Here is a 17,052-nt window from a genome sequence, read left to right as displayed (position 1 = left end):
TCCCTCCCAAGAGTGTGGTACTTATTTCGTTAGATATTCTCGCAAAATTGTATTATTCTCAAGTTTTTGTTCTTAAGCCTTGTATAAGGAAACTTTTCCCCCTAGCCTACGACCCCCGTCTTCATTCTTTTAGGGGTAAGGCCCCCGAAAATTGGTCTTTTATATATCCATATACTAAAAATAGTAAAGACCCTAATGGAAGTATATAAAAGTTGGTATTCTAGCCTGGCACGTACCGTATGAATGTATGTGTTTATATTTCTCCATATACTTCTTCAATACGATCGCGGTGACCCAGGGAATGTTGCTTAAACTAGTATACACCAATAAACGCTGCGCATTAGACTGAAGTTATCGAAAGAAACGGGAAAACGTGAAGTATCCTTGAGGTACTACATTTTTATTGTCGTTAGGCTTAAATTTCACCAGAACTTTCATGTGTTAAGCCTAATTTTTAAACAAATAAAAATAGAAAATCACGTGCGATTATTCTGGCGCCAAAATATCTAAATTAAACAGAAGTTGATAATACCTTAGCTTGAAGTCCGGCAACGTATTCATGAATCTAACACGAATGGCGAACTGAAACCCCCTGAATCCTAAAGATTGGATGTTAAGCTTACACCACACGTGACTGAGTCCATGCAATATTTGCCTCTTCCTATCTCGAATTAGAATATATTGTGTAACGCCAGCTTTAGAGATGACGAGAAAAGGAACGGAGGGAGGGGGAGATGGAACTTTGAGCCCTCCCCCCCCCTCCTGGCAGGCGGAAAGATAGAGAGAAAGACTTTTGGGCTGAAAGTTATTATTTTCTAGCCAATTCCCATGTGTTACTCCTACCCTGGAAGCCCTCGCGGCCCCCTTGGCTCCAACGGGACTTTGGGATGGGAAAAAGGGAAAAAGAAAAGGGGTGGTGGGATCACCAACCTAATTACGCACGTGTCAAAGAGAGAGGGGATATTTCTATGCCAGTGATAGCCAAGATCAAATGGGAAATAACTTACCCCTGAAGTTGTCGGAGAATTGTACCGAAGCTTGATGGATTCCTAGGTTTAAATAGGCCTAGTTAGTCCTGAAATTTTCATTTAGAATTATTTATTTTTATACACTAGAACACCTACAGGGTGCTTCTGATAAGTTTGGCATAAATGAGTGTGTTCTTTTGATCAAACTGAGTGGGAAGCGAGGGTGGAAGGTGTTAAAGAACATGTTACGTTACAGGTCATTAATAACTTCTATTCTTCGAGGTTTCATTTACTTCTGTAGAAATATATTCAGTTTCCAGCGCGTTGCCTCCGATTCCGAGATGAGAAGGGTAACCAAGAAATGAAACTATACATACCGTCCTGTTTTCTTCTAGTGACTATTTTCTTTCTTATGGAGAAGTATATATAGATATTCATTCGCGTAGGCATAAGGTATGGTGTAAAGATAAAGGGGTAACGTAGTCTGGAATGGAATATCTTATAGGATCTGCTAAGCCAAACTTGGAACGAAATTCAAGAGGCATGAAATCATTGCTCTATTGCTTGGTATGCCTTCTGTGTTCATGGGGTGAAAAGTAGGGTTTTTTTGTACAATGATTACAGTTATTCTAGTGTGTTGAATTTAATCACGGGATTGTGTTACTGGAGCTTAAAGTTAAACGAATACGAAATTTGCAATATAAATAATTTATTTACGATTATATATAGTTATACATAGTTATTCATAATTTTTGGTGGTTTCACTGCTTCAATTGTATCTGAAATATTAACAAATACCATAAGTTAAGTAGCGTATCAATATTAAGTATGACGTACACTCAACGTTAATGAATGTGCATTACAGAGTACACTATTATTTCCTTCGACCCCCATCAACATTAGCTTACGTAGAAGAAATCTGCCCCAGGAATTTAGCATTACAGAGACTTACTAATTTTTTTTAACCAATGAGTCCTCCATATCCGATTGGTCCAATACCGCGACCAATGAGACCTCCGTATCCGATTGGTCCAAGTCCAATACCGCGACCAATGAGACCTCCGTATCCGATTGGTCCAAGTCCAATACCGCGACCAATAAGACCAGCACCTCCGATACCGTATGGTCCAACGAGACCACGTCCTAGTCCGAGACCTCCGTATCCAATTGGTCCAACAATACCTCCGTACCCGACTGGTCCAACAATACCGCCATAACCGAGAGGTCCTAGTCCCAAACCAATTGGTACAATTGGTTTCGCAATTATTGGGGCGATAATACCGGCGCTAGCCACAGCTACGCACATTACCAAACCCAAAAAAGCCAACTATAAAGTAATTAGATATAATTTAAACGTCATTGAAAAATCCAAGTACTTGAGGAGAAAGTTTAAAGTACTCACAGTAGTCTTCATGTTGTTGGTTGTCTTGGAAATATCGTGTGATACTGAATTCACTTTTCTCGTCGTCCCTTTTATACTCCTAAACTTGCCCTAACAATGACATTAATCGGGTAGTTAATTACCCAATCTATAAAATGGTCCAGTGATCGATTTTTTATAGATTGCAAAAATTAGCACCTTGGTTTACAATGAATTTCGTAATTTTTTGTTCTTTTGAAATGTTTATTAACATTGTGAAAAACAATAGGTGGTTCAGGGTGCCTTTTTCTTTAAATATAGTTGCGTAATTAATTTTAATTCTTATTTAATTTACAATCTTAGAATGGAAGTAAAATACGTGAATATTAAGGGAAATATTACTTTATTTTAGAATGCGACTTATTATCTACGTGTTCAATAGAGCGATTAAATTACAGTATTTATTTTTTTTTTCTCGAATGTGATTTGATTTCAACGCTTGATTGACTTGACCCTACTCATTCAAGTATTTAATTATTTTTCCATATTTAATTAAACTGACGTTAATTAGCATTTAGTTGTTTTATCACTGATAATATAAGCTCTAGGCCTATATAGAGGCTATGAAAACTGGTTGATAGCTTTTGTCGAATGTCGATTCAAAACAAAAGGTATGCCCTAGCAATGTTTTAGTGTTTCAAGGCCGTTTGAAATTTTATTTCCGAGCACGGTTTAAAGCTACTCGCGTAGCTTACTTGAAAATTTTGAAATTGTATTTTTTCTGGTCTATCAAGGTCATTTGAAATTATTGTAAAGCCCTGTTTAAAGGTAGGCACGCGAGGTTGTATTTGTGTCTTGAAAATTTTGAAATTGTATTTTTTCTGGTCTATCAAGGTCATTTGAAATTATTGTAAAGCCCTGTTTAAAGGTAGGCACGCGAGGTTGCATTTGTGTCACCGAAAATTACATTTTTAAATATTTTCTATAAATCCGCGCTCTTAAACCCCAAAGTATTTAGTATCGTTGGACAGAGGACAAGTAGGCCTATTATACTCTACAGGATTTATCCCTAAATCTTTTGAAATGGAAGAGTTATGACGCGACGAAGTTGGTCAACGCGGGGACTTATCCCCTCCCCCCCTTAAAAACAAAACAAGAAAAAGCCGTGTCAAATACACGTTAAATTTTATTTATTACAAAATTCAAATCATTTAATACATAATTTGATTCAAAATTACACGACATTAATTAGAATAATGTTGATAAAGGTATTTTTTTTTTTTTTTTTACCAATCTGCGCTATTACTAGCCAAATAATCTCTTCTTCCTATATTCGAAGCTTGTTTGCTTTGAATGGCTTCCAATTTGGGGCAATCCGTAATCCTGTGTCCCAAACCTCCGCAATAAGAACACCCTCTTTCGTCTCCCAAGTCCAAATATTTCTCGTTTTCCGATTGCAGGGCTGCCAAAAACGGTGGAACCTTTTGCCTGGCTTCTAACAACAAGTGCTTCAAGTCCAAGAGAACGGATTCGTCTGTCAAAGATGAACATTAGTATAAACTATAAAGGTAACTAACTAAGCTTAACTTAATTAAAAACATACCACAAGCTTTGTTGATAAATGTCGTAGCTACACCTTTTTTTCCAGATCTTCCAGTACGTCCAATTCTGTGCACTGAAAATTAATAAATAAGTACCTATTATTAATTAGACTTTAATTAAATAATTAATAATCTTACCGTAATTTTCAATATCTTCTGGCATATCGTAATTAACGACATGTTGAATGTTTTCAAAATCAAGACCCTTTGAAGCTACATCAGTCGCAACTAAGACATCCTTCTCTCCTTTACGAAAGGCTTCAACCGATCGCGATCTTTCTTCTTGATCTACAGTAAAGAAAATTTAATTAGCAACTTCCCCTAGTTAACAGGGTTCGGACGAAATTTTTCTATTGAAAATCCCTGACTTTTCCAGGTTATCCCTGACCAAATTTTGGCAATATCCCTGACCATATTAAGGTGTTTAAGGAGCCCACTTCATCACACCTGTCTCATATTTAACATTGCTCGAAGCATGGTTTGATGTACGGAACGAAATCCCTGACTTTTTAGGAAAAACCTTAAAATCCCTGACTTATCCCTGACTTTTTCTCTTAATTTTCACATCCCTGACTTATCCAGGTTATCCAGGTTCCGTACGAACCCTGGTTAATAAAATTCTCTATATTTATTTTACCTTTTCCTCCGTGAATTGCAACCGCTTCAACACCTTTAAGTAATAAATACTCGTGAATGGCGTCTACATCTTGTTTCTTCTCGGCAAAAATTAAAACGGGTGGTGACGTTTTTTGTAATGTATCTAATAAATGAACGATTTTGGCTTCCTGTTTGACGTATTCCACTTCCTGTATTACGTCCATAGACGCCGCACCAGCTCGACCGACATTAACAGTTACTGGTTTAACCAAAGCACTCCTAGCAAAGTTTTGAATCTTTTTAGGCATGGTAGCCGAAAAAAGTAAAGTCTGACGTTGTCCCTGTAATATAATTAGATTTAATCGAAATTATAAAAGGAAAATGGATGAAATTAAACCTTGAAAAAGGAGAAAATGGTTCGAACATCCTCTTCAAAACCCATATCGATCATTCTATCAGCTTCATCGAGACAAAGGTACCGACAAATATCTAAATTAATCATTTTCTTGTCTAACATATCCATAAGACGACCCGGAGTTGCCACCATAATATGAACGCCTCGTTTAACTACGTCTAACTGTTCCTTAACGGAAGTTCCTCCGATACATAAACAACAACGTAAATTAGGTAATCCATCATCAGCCGCTGACTGACAGAAAAATTTGATGATTTCAAAGGTTTGTTTCGCTAATTCTCTCTAAAACAATGATTGAAGAAATTAGAATTGAGAATTAAGTTTTTATATAACAGTATTTAATTGTTATTTCTATAATTGCTTACAGATGGACAAATAACTAAACCATAAGGACCTTCATTTTGAATAAATGGTAACTTCTTTTCTTGTTCTAGACAAAACATCATAATAGGAAGGACAAAAACTAGGGTTTTCCCTGAACCGGTAAAAGCAATTGCTATCATATCGCGTCCAGATAAGCTGTGACAATAAAGGTATAAATATTAATTAGAGATTTGATTTAGTTATTCGATTAATAAACTCTTACACCGCTGGTAATCCTTGCATTTGAATGGGTGTTGGTTTACTAATTCCTTTCTTTTTAAGTCCATTAATGACACTCCTAGGAAACTTCATTTCTTTAAAGTGTTTTATGGGAGGTGGAACTTGTTCTCCTTCGACTAAAATACGGTGTTTTTGTCTAATAGCTTCGTGTCTTTGTTCTGACATTGCTAATATGTATCTTGGTGGTCGCCATCCCGTTTTTATCGGTTCTTGATATTGTATTCCTTTGGCTAATTCGGCAACACCCATTAAAGCCCTTTTTTCAGCCACACTTTCCAATATTTTCTCTTCTTCTTTTAATTGTTTCTCTAAAGCGCTTTCCTTGCGAGCTGAAATAAATAAAATCTATTAATGAAGTCTGTCTTTAAATAATTAATAATTAATACTTTACCCTCTGCCTTTTTCTTCAACTCATTATGTTGATCTAATAAACTAACATTAGATTTTCTTCCATATTGATCATCTTCTTCAAATTCGTCATCTTCCCTGTCTGTGCTTGATTTATTTCTCTCCTCTTCAAGTAAGGCTCCTAATCTTCCAACTTTAATTAACTAACGACAATTTAATTAATTAATTATCCTAAATCAAGGTGAATTAACAATTTACTTTATGTTTTCGCCTCTCTTTTAATGGAATATAAGGGGTATAATTCGATTCATCCTCCTCCTCTTCTGAAGATTCTTTCTTTTCTTCTCTTCTATAACGCTAATTATCGATTTTAAATTTAATTACAATTAAAAATGACCCTAAGCCTTGGTCAATCATACCTTAATAGCTGGTTTGTTGTTGTTTCTCTCCATATTTTGATAATAAACTTGGATTTTATTTAATTATTGTTTACGGGAGACTTCATAAATCACGAAAATACCTTAAATTTGATTAATTAAACTTGGTTAATTAATTAAAATAGTTTTTGACGGGTGATGCACGGCCAACTTCATCAGTCTCGATTTTCTAAAAGTAGTCTGCTAGATTCGTGCATTTGACCAATCAGAGAAGACTTATAGACTAGAAAGCGGCGTTTTGCAAGTCAATTTTGATATGTGTTTAACGGTGTTAAATTATTAATTCACTTGAATTAGTAAACCTTTCATTCGATTTTAAGACGTTTAAGACTGGGTACTTTCGTTTATTACTTAAAATCAGTGGGTAATAATGTCGGAAGCAATCGAAGTTGATATGAACGTAGAGGAACCAAGGCTTACGAGTCTTGAAGTTGAAGTTGGTGGTATGGGCGGGAAAATTGAAAAAATTACTACACGTGCCAATTACGATCCTAATCAAGTGGATGATTTAATTGTCAAAAAAGAAACTAAATCTAAGCTTGAAAGCGAAAATGAGAAGCCGGCAAAACGTCGTAAACTTGACGAAGAAAATGAAAACCAAATCCTTAAGTCCGAGGATGAACTGTTGAAACTTGATGAAAATGACATTAAAATTAATTTAATTGACGAGTCTATGGATACATTGATTGATTCTGAAAATATTTCAATCAAAAAAGAAGAAAATATTTCAATCAAAAATGAAGATAATATTTCAATCAAAAAAGAAGAAAATGTTTCTTCAGTTGATGAAACTGTTCCTAATGTTCAAACTAGTGATTCTGACACCGCAGAATCTAAATTAGTTCTTGACAGTATTATTGGAGATAAGAAAGACAATGATGAAGTAGAGATTTTGAAAGTAATTTCACCACCAAAGAGACCAGCAAGTGAAATAGACTGTGGTATAACCGAATATGTGGGTAAACATTCAGGATTCAGTGCCATATTGAAACACAGGTATAGAGGTTTGAAATAATAAATTTAATAATTAAATGGTAATTAACTTGATCTTGCATCAGATACTCTGATTTTTTGGTAAATGAAATTACCCCGGAAGGTGAAGTTGTTAAACTTACTTCATTTGACCTTCCTAAGGATTCTGCCCCTAAAATTCCTAAAGTACGCGTATAAACTAATATTTTTTCAAGACACTATGTTCTATATTCTCTAAACCTTATTATTTGCATTAGGATACTTTAAAAACAATTTTATCAGAAGAAATAGTCGATAAAATCGAAAAACTAGCTAGTGAATCCCAATTGGAAGATGTAGTAATTGATGCTGATGAATTTGACAAAGAAAAACGTACCAAACTCCATGGTTGCATCGCGGAAAATTACCAAACCTTAACTAGTGAAACTGAAACTATTAATGGGAAAAAAGTTATGAGAATTCGACCCGTCTCCCATATCAGTAGGATTCAACCATTTAAAAATATAATTCTGCAATTTGTAAATTTAATAATTAAATTTACAGAAAGGGTAGAAAGGAAAACATGGCCAAGAGGAAGGCCAAGTTTCACACATTTTGTCATGTATAAAGAGAACTGTGACACAGGCCATGCCATAAACATGATTGGACGAATGTTAAAGTAAAATTCCATTTAAAGATAATTGTTTAAACGCTTATTAATAATAATCAAAAAAAAATAGCATTAAACCTGGATCTTTTAATTATGCGGGAACCAAAGATAAACGTGGGAAAACAAGCCAAATGGTTTCTATCAAGAGAGTAAACGCGGAAAGATTGGTTCAACTTAATAAGGGATTGAAAAATATTAGCTGTGGAAATTTCGCGTATGTTTTTTAAATAATTAATTTGATTTAAAATTAGTTCATTAATATTTTAATTTAATTGAAAATTTCAGTTACAAAGATAATGTTTTAAAGTTGGGTCATTTGGCTGGAAACCGCTTTACAATTATTTTAAGGGAAATAGATTTATCGGATGGAAAAGATGTTGATGTTATTAGCGGTTTAACTTCAATTACAAATAAGGGTTTCATTAATTACTATGGAATGCAACGTTTTGGGACGACTGAAATTCCAACCCACGAAATTGGAAGGTAATTAACATACTTTAAATTAGAAATTTAATTTATAAAAATTATTAAATATTAATCAATAGGAGAATTAATTTAATTTAATTTAGAGCCCTTATCAGAGGAGAATACAAAGAAGCTATTGATCTCATACTAAAACCAAGAACAGGAGGTTGAAAAACGGAATTCCAAGTATAATATTTAGTTTACCAAATTATTTACAAAAACGGTTAACTTTGTAGAAAACGGTGATATGCAGCAGTGTCGTAAAATATGGTCTGAAACTAATAATGCTAGTAAAGCGTTGAAAGCTTTATGGAACAAAGACTGTATTGAAGGGCAACTTTTACAAGGAATTAATAACCATAAACCAAATGACTTTGTTAATGCCTTGAACAAGGTAACTAATGAAACAAACTCCGCCAAACTCGTTAATTAGCCTTATTCCTGATCAGCGCCACCTACCCATAGCGGCGACTTTGAGAACTACAGTAATCGGCAAGCCAATCAGATGCCGCTAAAATCTGGTGATGTCACTGACGGGCACTCTCGGGGTCTTACCAAAAATGACGTCACCAGATTTTAGCGACATCTGATTGGCTTGCCGTTTACAGTAGTTCTCAAAGTCGCCACTATGGGTAGGTGGCGCTGATCAGGAATAAGGCTAATTTAATTTGATTTAATTAACTTATATATTATAATAGATTCCAAGGAACACGAGACTAATGTACATCCACTCTTACCAGAGTTTTCTCTTTAATTCTGTAACTTCAAAAAGAATTTCCATTTATGGTCTTAACCCTGTAGTTGGTGATCTTTACGTTCTATCTCAAAAAGAAGGTACTAAAATCAAAAATAATAAGAATACATATTTCAGATTAATTAACATTAATTTAATTTAATTAGATTCGACTCCTGATTCTGTCGTTGGTGATAAACTGAAACTAGAAGCGGATGAAAAGCCAAAAATAGTCACCCAAGATGACATTGATAATAAGAAAGTATCTATTTACGATATTGTTTTACCGTTACCAGGAACTAACATTATTTATCCAGAAAATGACGGTACATTACTAATTTTTACTTTAAATATATTAACTTTAATTTTTAATTCAATATTTATACTTCAGCTATTGAGTGGTTCAAAGAAATTTTATCAAAAGATGGTTTAGATTTGAATAGTTTCAATTCTAAAGTCATCATTTACTCATTAAGTGGTTCTTATCGTCACATTTTGGTGAAACCAAAGAATCTAACTTGGTCTATCGTGAAATACCATGACCGTGATGAAGATTTATGTTTGGGAGATTGGGATATTTTGAATGGGAAAACTCTAAATCTTGATAAATCGGGTATTTAATATTTATTAATTTATTACGAATTAATTTAAATAAACTCTTTAATTTAAAGTAATTTTAAAACCAAATAAAATTTTATTATTCTTATATTAGGTGATTTACAAGCTGTTAAAGTAACATTTGATCTACCATCTTCGAGTTACGCTACAATGGCCATAAGAGAAGTAACAAAGAAAGATACGTCAATTTGGGCCCAAAAATTCGGTTAAAAGTATTCACTTTTAATTTCTTCCTTAAGTTTTTTTTTTACTTCCTTTTGTTTTCAAAATACACAATTAAAAATACAACTCTAAAATTGGTCCCTTTATTAGTTAAGTTTGTTAGTGGAGATTATTATTAATATCACAAGCTATATTATTAATTTTAATTAACATTTAAAACAATTTAATTAAGTGGAGCCAAATTCAGCCATCCATTTTTCGTATTTTTCCAGATCTTCCCGACTAACAGACTTATTTATTTTTCTAACAGCTTCAGCAAAGTCTTCAGGGGAAACTGGTAGTTCTATTTCTTCTTTAGCCAAGTTTCTAATCTCTTCAGGGGTTAATCCCGCTATTTTACGACGCATTGCCATCATAGAAGCATCCCTAAAGATAAATTTAAGAATTCATCAGGGTGTCAGTCCTCATTTTTAGGTTTTGACTCAGAGTCCGGGAAAAGAGGACTCGCCAGCGTCGCCATTTACCTGCAAACGTTGGTTATATCTGCCCCAGAATAACCTTCAAGTTTACTGGCTATTTTTGGCAGATCTAAATCTTGCGTGCATTCAACATCTTTCAGGTTTATTCTTAAGAGAGCGTCTCTTCCCTCAGCAGTGGGTAGAGGAATGTAGATTCTTTTTTCCAGCCTTCTACGTAAAGCTTCATCAATATCCCAAGGGAAATTAGTAGCCGCTAACACCATGACTACTTTAGAGGGATCATCAGTGTTTGTTATTCCTTTAAAAAAATTTTGAAAATTAACTTTCAAGATTCTTTTAAGCGCTTAGTTAAATTATAATTACCATCCATTTGAATTAACAATTCAGATTTAACTCTTCTTGAAGCTTCGTGTTCCGATTCGGAACCTCTTCTCGAACACAGGGAATCAATTTCATCAATGAAGATGGTACTTGGCGCGTAAAAACGAGCCATTTCAAACAACAATCGAACCATTTTCTCAGATTCTCCGCGATATTTTGATGTCAGAGTTGAAGATGAGACATTAAAGAATGTTGTTTTGCATTCTGTGGCAACAGCTTTAGCTAGCATAGTTTTTCCAGTTCCGGGTGGTCCAACCATCAGTACTCCTTTCCAAGGTCTGCGAATTCCTTTAAAGAACTCTGGCATCCACATTGGCAAGACGACTGCTTCTTCCAAAAGACGTTTGGCTTCAGTTAGATCAGCTATGTCATCCCAATGTATTCCAGGTTCTCTAACTAAGATATCACGTTCCAAAACATCTACTAATTCTTTGTCATATCCTGATCCATCAAATCTCTTCTCTTCTTCTCCTTCCTGTCCCCCCAAAAATAATAATTAATACTAATTAATACTTTCCAACATTGCCAACATTGTACTTTTTCCGGTTTAGCTTCATCTTTATTTTCTTCCTTTTTAGAGCCATCTTTTTTAACAGATCTGTCCTCTCTTTTTCCAGCTCTACTTTCAGGAACATTTCTCTTGGATCCTTTTTCATTTCCCCCACTTCCTCCTTGACGAGAGTTTCCACTGGCTTTGTTATTTGCGGCTTTAGGAACGTCACTTCGTCTCCCAGCTCTGGCTTGTCTTATTGAAGGTCCTTGTCTATGGAAAATTTCATTTATTTTCATAATCTGGGGTTGAATCTTTGGATTAGAAGTTACTTGTGTTCAACAGGGTTTGGAGGAGGCCAAACATCCGGGTCTCTGGCATTCCCGAGTGGCCACATTATGTCAGGATCGACATTACTTTCATTGTACATAAGCCTACTACTGACAGCTAAGCGATCATTATAGTTATTTTCCCCTTTGAAGCCATTTAAAATCAATTGGATGTCCTTGACTTGCTCGTATTCTTGAGCTATTTGTTGCTGTATTTCTTGCCATTTTTCCTTGCGCCCTGGTTCTCCGATACTTTGCAGAAGTCGGTGGATTTGTTGCACCACGCCTTGATAGTAAACTAACGAAGTTTCATAATTACCCAGCAATGCAAATTCTCTTGCCATCTTAGTATTTTCACAGATATCTGCTATGCTAATATTCATGTTGACCGAGTAGATTCTGCGATTATGCAAGTGGCCTAATTGTTTAAATTAATTATTACAAGGTGTGCAGGCTGTTAATTGGGGTCCATGACCTATTTATTGTAATTTAAGTTTGGCCTACGCTATTTAAATTATAGTGCAAAGTTTTACCGGACGATGGCAATACGTTCCTTGTCTAGCCAATCGTAATCGGTGACGCCACTTTGACGTTTGCTGACGTCATTGGGAAATTCAATATGGAGAAAATGGGAGTTTCGAGTTGTTTCTGATTTCTCTTCATTTTATCGCATTTACGTGTTTATTAAGGAATAATAGTAAGAATAATTGTTAATTTATTAGCTCTCAGATAGGAAACTAGTTTAAAGTCGGAAAACATGGCGAGTAGGAATGAAAAGGAAAAACAACGACTCGTTCAAGATAAGTGTCAAATTATCTTGGGACAACTTTTACGTGAAGAAGATAATAAATACTGCGTAGATTGCGATGCTAAAGGTACGAAAATAACCACCTTTATATTGTATATTCGTTTAATGAGTTTAAATTATATTAAGTATTAAATTGAAGCCGATTTATAATTTTTTTGAAATAAGCCTTGGTCATTGGAAATTTGGCTTCCCGTGATTATTTCTTCCGTGGGGTGGCGCTGATTAGTTTTTTTCCGCGGGGAATTCAAATATGTTTAAACCACGTCTGACTTTTTTTTAAATAAAATTTGACAGGACCACGATGGGCTTCGTGGAACCTCGGTATATTTCTCTGCATTCGATGTGCTGGTATACACCGAAATTTGGGGGTGCACATATCTAAAGTAAAATCAGTAAACCTTGATGTTTGGACTCCTGAACAAGTTGGGGTAGGATTCAAAGAATCAAAACCCTTTAGTAAACGCAATCCAATTTAAAATATAAATTAAAACTTTAGTGCTTACAACAAATGGGTAATAGTAAAGCCAGAGCAGTTTATGAAGCTAATCTCCCAGATAACTTCCGTAGACCACAAACTGATTCGTATCCTTTTCATTGTTTGCTAAGCCTAATCTTAACTATTAGGGTTTACTTACCTTAACATCGGTTTAAGCTCTCTAGAAGCCTTTGTTAGAGCTAAATATGAGCAGAAAAAATACATTGCAAAGGAATGGATACCACCAACCTCTCCTAAACCTGCTGTAAGGCTCGCAAGAGATAAAAAACCAAAGTATACTTTTAGGATTAGCATCTAAAATGTGGATGATTTTAGTTTGATATTGAAGAGGAACATCGTAAAGAAAAGGAGAAGAAACGAACCAGGAATAAAAATCTGCCTAATGTTGAATTACCTGTAAAGTTTTAACTCTTAGTTAGGCTTAGCAGTGTTTTTTATGTTCCAATTTTACAACAGCCTGTTCAGCAAACAGCTGCCCTTCCTAGACCACATAGTGGTGCTGGAGGAGGAACAAGCGCTAGTAGTAGCGCTAATGTTTCACCCGCTTCTGTTGGCAAGAGGGATCATACCTCTCAAGCGAAGAAAGAAACTAGTTCTTGCGTTGATCTGTTGGGTCTAGATATGAATGGAGATCAGAATTCTAAAGTGGCTAATGACGATCCATTTGACGTCTTTATGAGCGCCCAACCTGTCACTCAGAGTCAAAATCACGCTACTAATCCAGCCAATGAATCTAAAACCCCAGTGACAAGCAGTGACGAACTCAATGAGATATCTGAGGCGTCAAAGAAATCCGTGCTTAGTAAAGAGTCTATCCTATCCCTTTATGGAAATGGAAGCTCTCAACCGTCAATACCAACTCAGCAACCGGCTTTTGGAGTTCCTGGAGGAGTTTATTTACCTCAAAATCCCATGTTTGGTCAACCAGGAATGGGGGTTGGATGGCCCCAAGCCAATGTAATGCCGCCTCAAGAAGGTGGTTTATTGCCTGGAATGCAAGCTCAAGTCATAAATCAAGTTAGTTTTTTTTTTGTCTAAAGTGATTAATTTTGGGCGGTTTTTTTAATCTAACACTAATTTTTAACCAATTAAAGATAGTATTTAGTACGCTTTTACGCTTAATTAATAATTATTTAACTGGCTGTTTTTGTTGCAGCATGGATTTTATTTGTTTGTACCTTTGTTTTTTTCTCTGTTTCATTAGCAGAGTTTAACAAATGCTAGCGTCTCTAACCCTTTCTTATCAATGGGGGTTCCTGGTCATCAGGGGGCCCAACTTATACAGCAACAACAGTCGCAAGTGCCGCAGCAACAGCAATTTTCAGCCACTAATCCTTTAGCGGATCCAAATCACTTCCCTCAGATGCCTAGCGTTAATCTTGCCCAGGTTAGACAAACATAAACAAACAACCCCCAAATAATAAAGTTATACTAATTGCTTGTTAAATGAAATCGAACACTTTAATTAAGCATTTTTTTTTTAAATTATAAGGAGAGTTTTTCTTTTTATTATTATTAATTAGGTTCAACAACAAATGGCTGCGTTTCAAATCAATGGTTTAGGAATGCCTCCTCAACAACAATGGGGTATTCCTGTTGCCCCTGTTGTGCCTAATTCTGGATTAATTGGTTTACAAGGGGGTCAACCACCCCCAGGTGCTTGGGGTATTCGACCACCCGCGCAGGGACATACATTATCTACCAATTTATGGCAGTAAATATTCAAATTAGGTATATTATTAATGGTAGGCTTAATATTAAGAAGACCTATATCAAAATTTAATCATTTCAATTCCATTCTAAAGGCTTTCGTAAATTAGTAACTTATTAGTTACTAATTTGCTTATGGTAATTGTCTAATTGAGACAAAAGAGAAAAAAATAAACTAAAATAAATACACAAACATTAAACATAAAGTTATAAACACTTAATCCTTTCATTCCCCGTGAAATTTATGAAGATAGTTCTATTATGGTTTCTTTTTTGGTCTAAAAATTGAATATCAATTTAAAGTGTACTTAGTTTAATGTATTATTGTTATTATTAGGTTGGTTTATACTTTATATGTATATAATAGTCCCTTTTTCTTTTTCTATTTAGTTATTATTTTATTTACGCAATTATAATTAATAATGAAATGAACTTAGTTAAAATAATAATTTATTTTAACTACACAAAACAAAAGCGAATTCAGTGGTTAACCCTTTCCCTTTGTAACCGAATTGTAAATATAATTAATTAACCAATTAATTAATTAATCACTCTTGGCCATTTTTGTTATTAAATGGGTAAATTAAAATTTGTTTCTGAAGTTAATTAATTTGTGTATAGGTTATCGTTTAAAATAATGTTTTGGTACTAAAATTATTTTAATTTTGATGGGAAACTTAAGTTAATGATAGTTGTTTTTTTGGGCCTTGGCACTTAGGAAACGTTCAAATTTATTTGATTTGTTGTATGTTATCTATAAATAATAGGGAAAATCAAAAAATCTCTGTAATTTCATTTATTTACCACGATTTTTTTTTAATTACAATGAATGATTTTGTTAATTGTATTGAAAATTTGAAGAATCTTTGATTCAACACAAGAAGACTCCGATAGAATAGAATTTTTGTTTCTCAATTTGTTGTTTTTTTAGTTCCAGTGATTGAAGAGAATGATTTTGCTAATTGTACCTATTGAGAGTTTGAAATGTTGAAGAAAATTTAATTCAACACTAGATAAGACTCGGGAAGAATATTTCTCTCAATTTCTTCGTCTTTTTGAAGAAATGCTTGGACTGCTGCTTTTGGCTTCCGTATTTCGACTAGGTCTTTTTCTTTTCAATAAATTCTCCTCTTGTTTCTTAGATTTTGTTACAGAACCTGAAATAATTAAGCAGGGTTTAATTAAAGCTGAATGAAAATTATAGCTCTAAATGAAAGGGATTTACTTAGGGGCATATCATCGGAGGAACTGTCATTGTTATTTCTAGATTTGGATGATTCTCTGCTGGATCTGGATGAGACGTCTTTGTTACTTTTAGCCGAAGAATTGGATTCAGATTTTTCACCCCTCAAAGTAGCGCCTTTTTCCTTGGTTTGAATTTTACTCTGCGTATTGTCTGATTTGTGACTTTTCGGAGTTTCAACTTTTTTCGTTTCGGGTTTAGCGTTTCTTAAAGATGAATTGTCTCTAGAGCTCTTTGAAGAGTTACTTTCTTGTTTAACATTTTTGCTAGAGTTTGGGGGCTCTTTCTGGTTAGATTTTGAACTTTGAACCCTATTACTGGAAGTTTCAGACTTGCTAGGATACGTTTTACTAGTAGAGCTTGAAATGCTTTCTGATTTGGGGGTTTTTACGTTTGAAGTGTCATTTTTAGAGTTGTTACTACTCTTGGCATCAATTTTTGCTTTGCTATAACTCTCTTTCCCACTTTTGCTCTTGATTTCTGGGGTATTTTCATTTTTAACACTTTTATTTTCATTTCTAGGGACGCTACTGGATTTTACAGATACAGGACTGGTATCGCCTAATTCACTGCCTTGTTTTTGAGATAAATACGAGCCAAAATCATTTTGAGGTAAAGAGAACTCGCTTTGATCATTTGGAAATGGTATTATTTCAGATTCATGCTAAAACAAGGAGGGGGGGGGGATAATGGTGTTATTAGGTGTTGGCAAGATTTTTTTTTAGATATATATTTACGTACTAATGCAGCCATATCATACAAAGTATCCAATTTTTCCCATATTACTTGCGAAGCTATTTCTTTGTTCAGAGAGTTGGACAATTTTTCGTGAATACATGCCATTTGGAAATAACGATTAACCCCTGAAATGGTGGTGTATATATTAAATTTGAGCCCCAAACCTTAAAATTATTATAATTAAATTAAATTCAATTACCAACGGGTTTGTGACCTCTCATAGCTTGGAACAATTGAACTTCATTTTCAACATTCCAATCAATTAAATTGTCATCATCAGTTTTATCTTTCACTGCCATGTCGATTAAACTTTGAGGAATCAATCAACACTCTTATGTAATCAAATTTAATTACAATCTAATTATCTTAATTGCTTCTTTAACGAACGTCACGGCAAAGGAGGACCCTAACAGGTCACGTATACGTATTTGACCTAGCAGACAAGGGAAA

General features: G+C 34.5%; 5 protein-coding genes and 1 long non-coding RNA gene across 14 annotated transcripts; 3 read left to right on the top strand and 3 right to left on the bottom strand.

Annotated features, from left to right (window-relative positions):
- Window positions 1–1,660: 1,660 nt before the first annotated feature.
- On the bottom strand, window positions 1,661–3,455 carry LOC149673699 (uncharacterized). 3 transcript variants are annotated; one of them, XM_089839361.1, is made up of 3 exons: window positions 2,371–3,455; window positions 2,028–2,295; window positions 1,661–1,982 (listed from the first exon to the last, which is right to left on the bottom strand). In XM_089839361.1, the coding sequence occupies exons 1-3, from the start codon at window positions 2,380–2,382 to the stop codon at window positions 1,930–1,932; spliced, it is 333 nt and encodes a 110-aa protein (XP_089695487.1). In that variant the 5' UTR covers window positions 2,383–3,455; the 3' UTR covers window positions 1,661–1,929. The 3 variants fall into 3 exon arrangements, with proteins under 3 accessions (XP_089695487.1, XP_089695486.1, XP_089695485.1); XM_089839360.1 differs by having other exon boundaries at window positions 1,661–2,295; window positions 2,371–2,460; window positions 2,548–3,455; XM_089839359.1 differs by having other exon boundaries at window positions 1,661–2,295.
- LOC149673698 (uncharacterized) lies at window positions 3,041–3,709 on the top strand. The gene is made up of 2 exons (XR_016366903.1): window positions 3,041–3,169; window positions 3,270–3,709. It is a non-coding gene; the product is annotated as an uncharacterized LOC149673698 (long non-coding RNA).
- abs (ATP-dependent RNA helicase abstrakt) lies at window positions 3,497–12,141 on the bottom strand. Of its 3 annotated transcripts, XM_089839341.1 has the most exons (12): window positions 11,611–12,141; window positions 11,326–11,551; window positions 10,802–11,263; window positions 6,151–6,249; window positions 5,936–6,095; window positions 5,528–5,873; window positions 5,307–5,460; window positions 4,924–5,223; window positions 4,567–4,867; window positions 4,068–4,217; window positions 3,932–4,003; window positions 3,497–3,862 (listed from the first exon to the last, which is right to left on the bottom strand). In XM_089839341.1, exons 1-12 carry the CDS (start codon window positions 11,988–11,990, stop codon window positions 3,615–3,617), a joined length of 2,898 nt encoding a protein of 965 aa, XP_089695467.1. In that variant the 5' UTR covers window positions 11,991–12,141; the 3' UTR covers window positions 3,497–3,614. The 3 variants fall into 3 exon arrangements, with proteins under 3 accessions (XP_089695467.1, XP_089695465.1, XP_089695466.1); XM_089839339.1 differs by lacking the exons at window positions 10,802–11,263; window positions 11,326–11,551; window positions 11,611–12,141 and adding an exon at window positions 6,312–6,521; XM_089839340.1 differs by lacking the exons at window positions 3,497–3,862; window positions 3,932–4,003; window positions 4,068–4,217; ... (4 more) ...; window positions 5,936–6,095; window positions 6,151–6,249 and adding exons at window positions 9,820–10,354; window positions 10,453–10,705 and having other exon boundaries at window positions 10,771–11,263.
- Pus7 (pseudouridine synthase 7) lies at window positions 6,691–10,062 on the top strand. Its single transcript, XM_089839338.1, has 12 exons — window positions 6,691–7,325; window positions 7,388–7,487; window positions 7,559–7,781; window positions 7,845–7,959; window positions 8,021–8,164; window positions 8,236–8,433; window positions 8,520–8,581; window positions 8,652–8,809; window positions 9,114–9,249; window positions 9,316–9,474; window positions 9,540–9,761; window positions 9,861–10,062. Exons 1-12 carry the CDS (start codon window positions 6,700–6,702, stop codon window positions 9,974–9,976), a joined length of 2,259 nt encoding a protein of 752 aa, XP_089695464.1. The 5' UTR covers window positions 6,691–6,699; the 3' UTR covers window positions 9,977–10,062.
- An 82-nt stretch (window positions 12,142–12,223) lies between the features above and the next one.
- On the top strand, window positions 12,224–15,227 carry LOC149673695 (stromal membrane-associated protein 1-like). Of its 5 annotated transcripts, XM_089839349.1 has the most exons (9): window positions 12,225–12,482; window positions 12,710–12,843; window positions 12,912–12,997; window positions 13,068–13,155; window positions 13,227–13,307; window positions 13,368–13,928; window positions 14,116–14,298; window positions 14,435–14,642; window positions 14,717–15,227. In XM_089839349.1, the coding sequence occupies exons 1-8, from the start codon at window positions 12,365–12,367 to the stop codon at window positions 14,627–14,629; spliced, it is 1,446 nt and encodes a 481-aa protein (XP_089695475.1). In that variant the 5' UTR covers window positions 12,225–12,364; the 3' UTR covers window positions 14,630–14,642; window positions 14,717–15,227. The 5 variants fall into 5 exon arrangements, with proteins under 5 accessions (XP_089695477.1, XP_089695476.1, XP_089695478.1 ...); XM_089839351.1 differs by having other exon boundaries at window positions 12,224–12,482; window positions 14,179–14,298; window positions 14,435–15,227; XM_089839350.1 differs by having other exon boundaries at window positions 12,224–12,482; window positions 14,119–14,298; window positions 14,435–15,227.
- A 175-nt stretch (window positions 15,228–15,402) lies between these two features.
- Window positions 15,403–17,045, bottom strand: LOC149673694 (uncharacterized). Its single transcript, XM_089839354.1, has 4 exons — window positions 16,802–17,045; window positions 16,606–16,727; window positions 15,847–16,528; window positions 15,403–15,778 (listed from the first exon to the last, which is right to left on the bottom strand). Exons 1-4 carry the CDS (start codon window positions 16,899–16,901, stop codon window positions 15,660–15,662), a joined length of 1,023 nt encoding a protein of 340 aa, XP_089695480.1. The 5' UTR covers window positions 16,902–17,045; the 3' UTR covers window positions 15,403–15,659.
- Window positions 17,046–17,052: the final 7 nt, after the last annotated feature.

This window comes from Phalangium opilio, unplaced genomic scaffold, assembly GCF_054372755.1.
Source record: "Phalangium opilio isolate 3A_F unplaced genomic scaffold, DU_Popi_V2 ptg000048l_1, whole genome shotgun sequence".
Classification (NCBI taxonomy): Eukaryota; Metazoa; Arthropoda; class Arachnida; order Opiliones; family Phalangiidae; genus Phalangium; species Phalangium opilio.
This window is presented reverse-complemented; position numbering and strand designations above follow the sequence as displayed.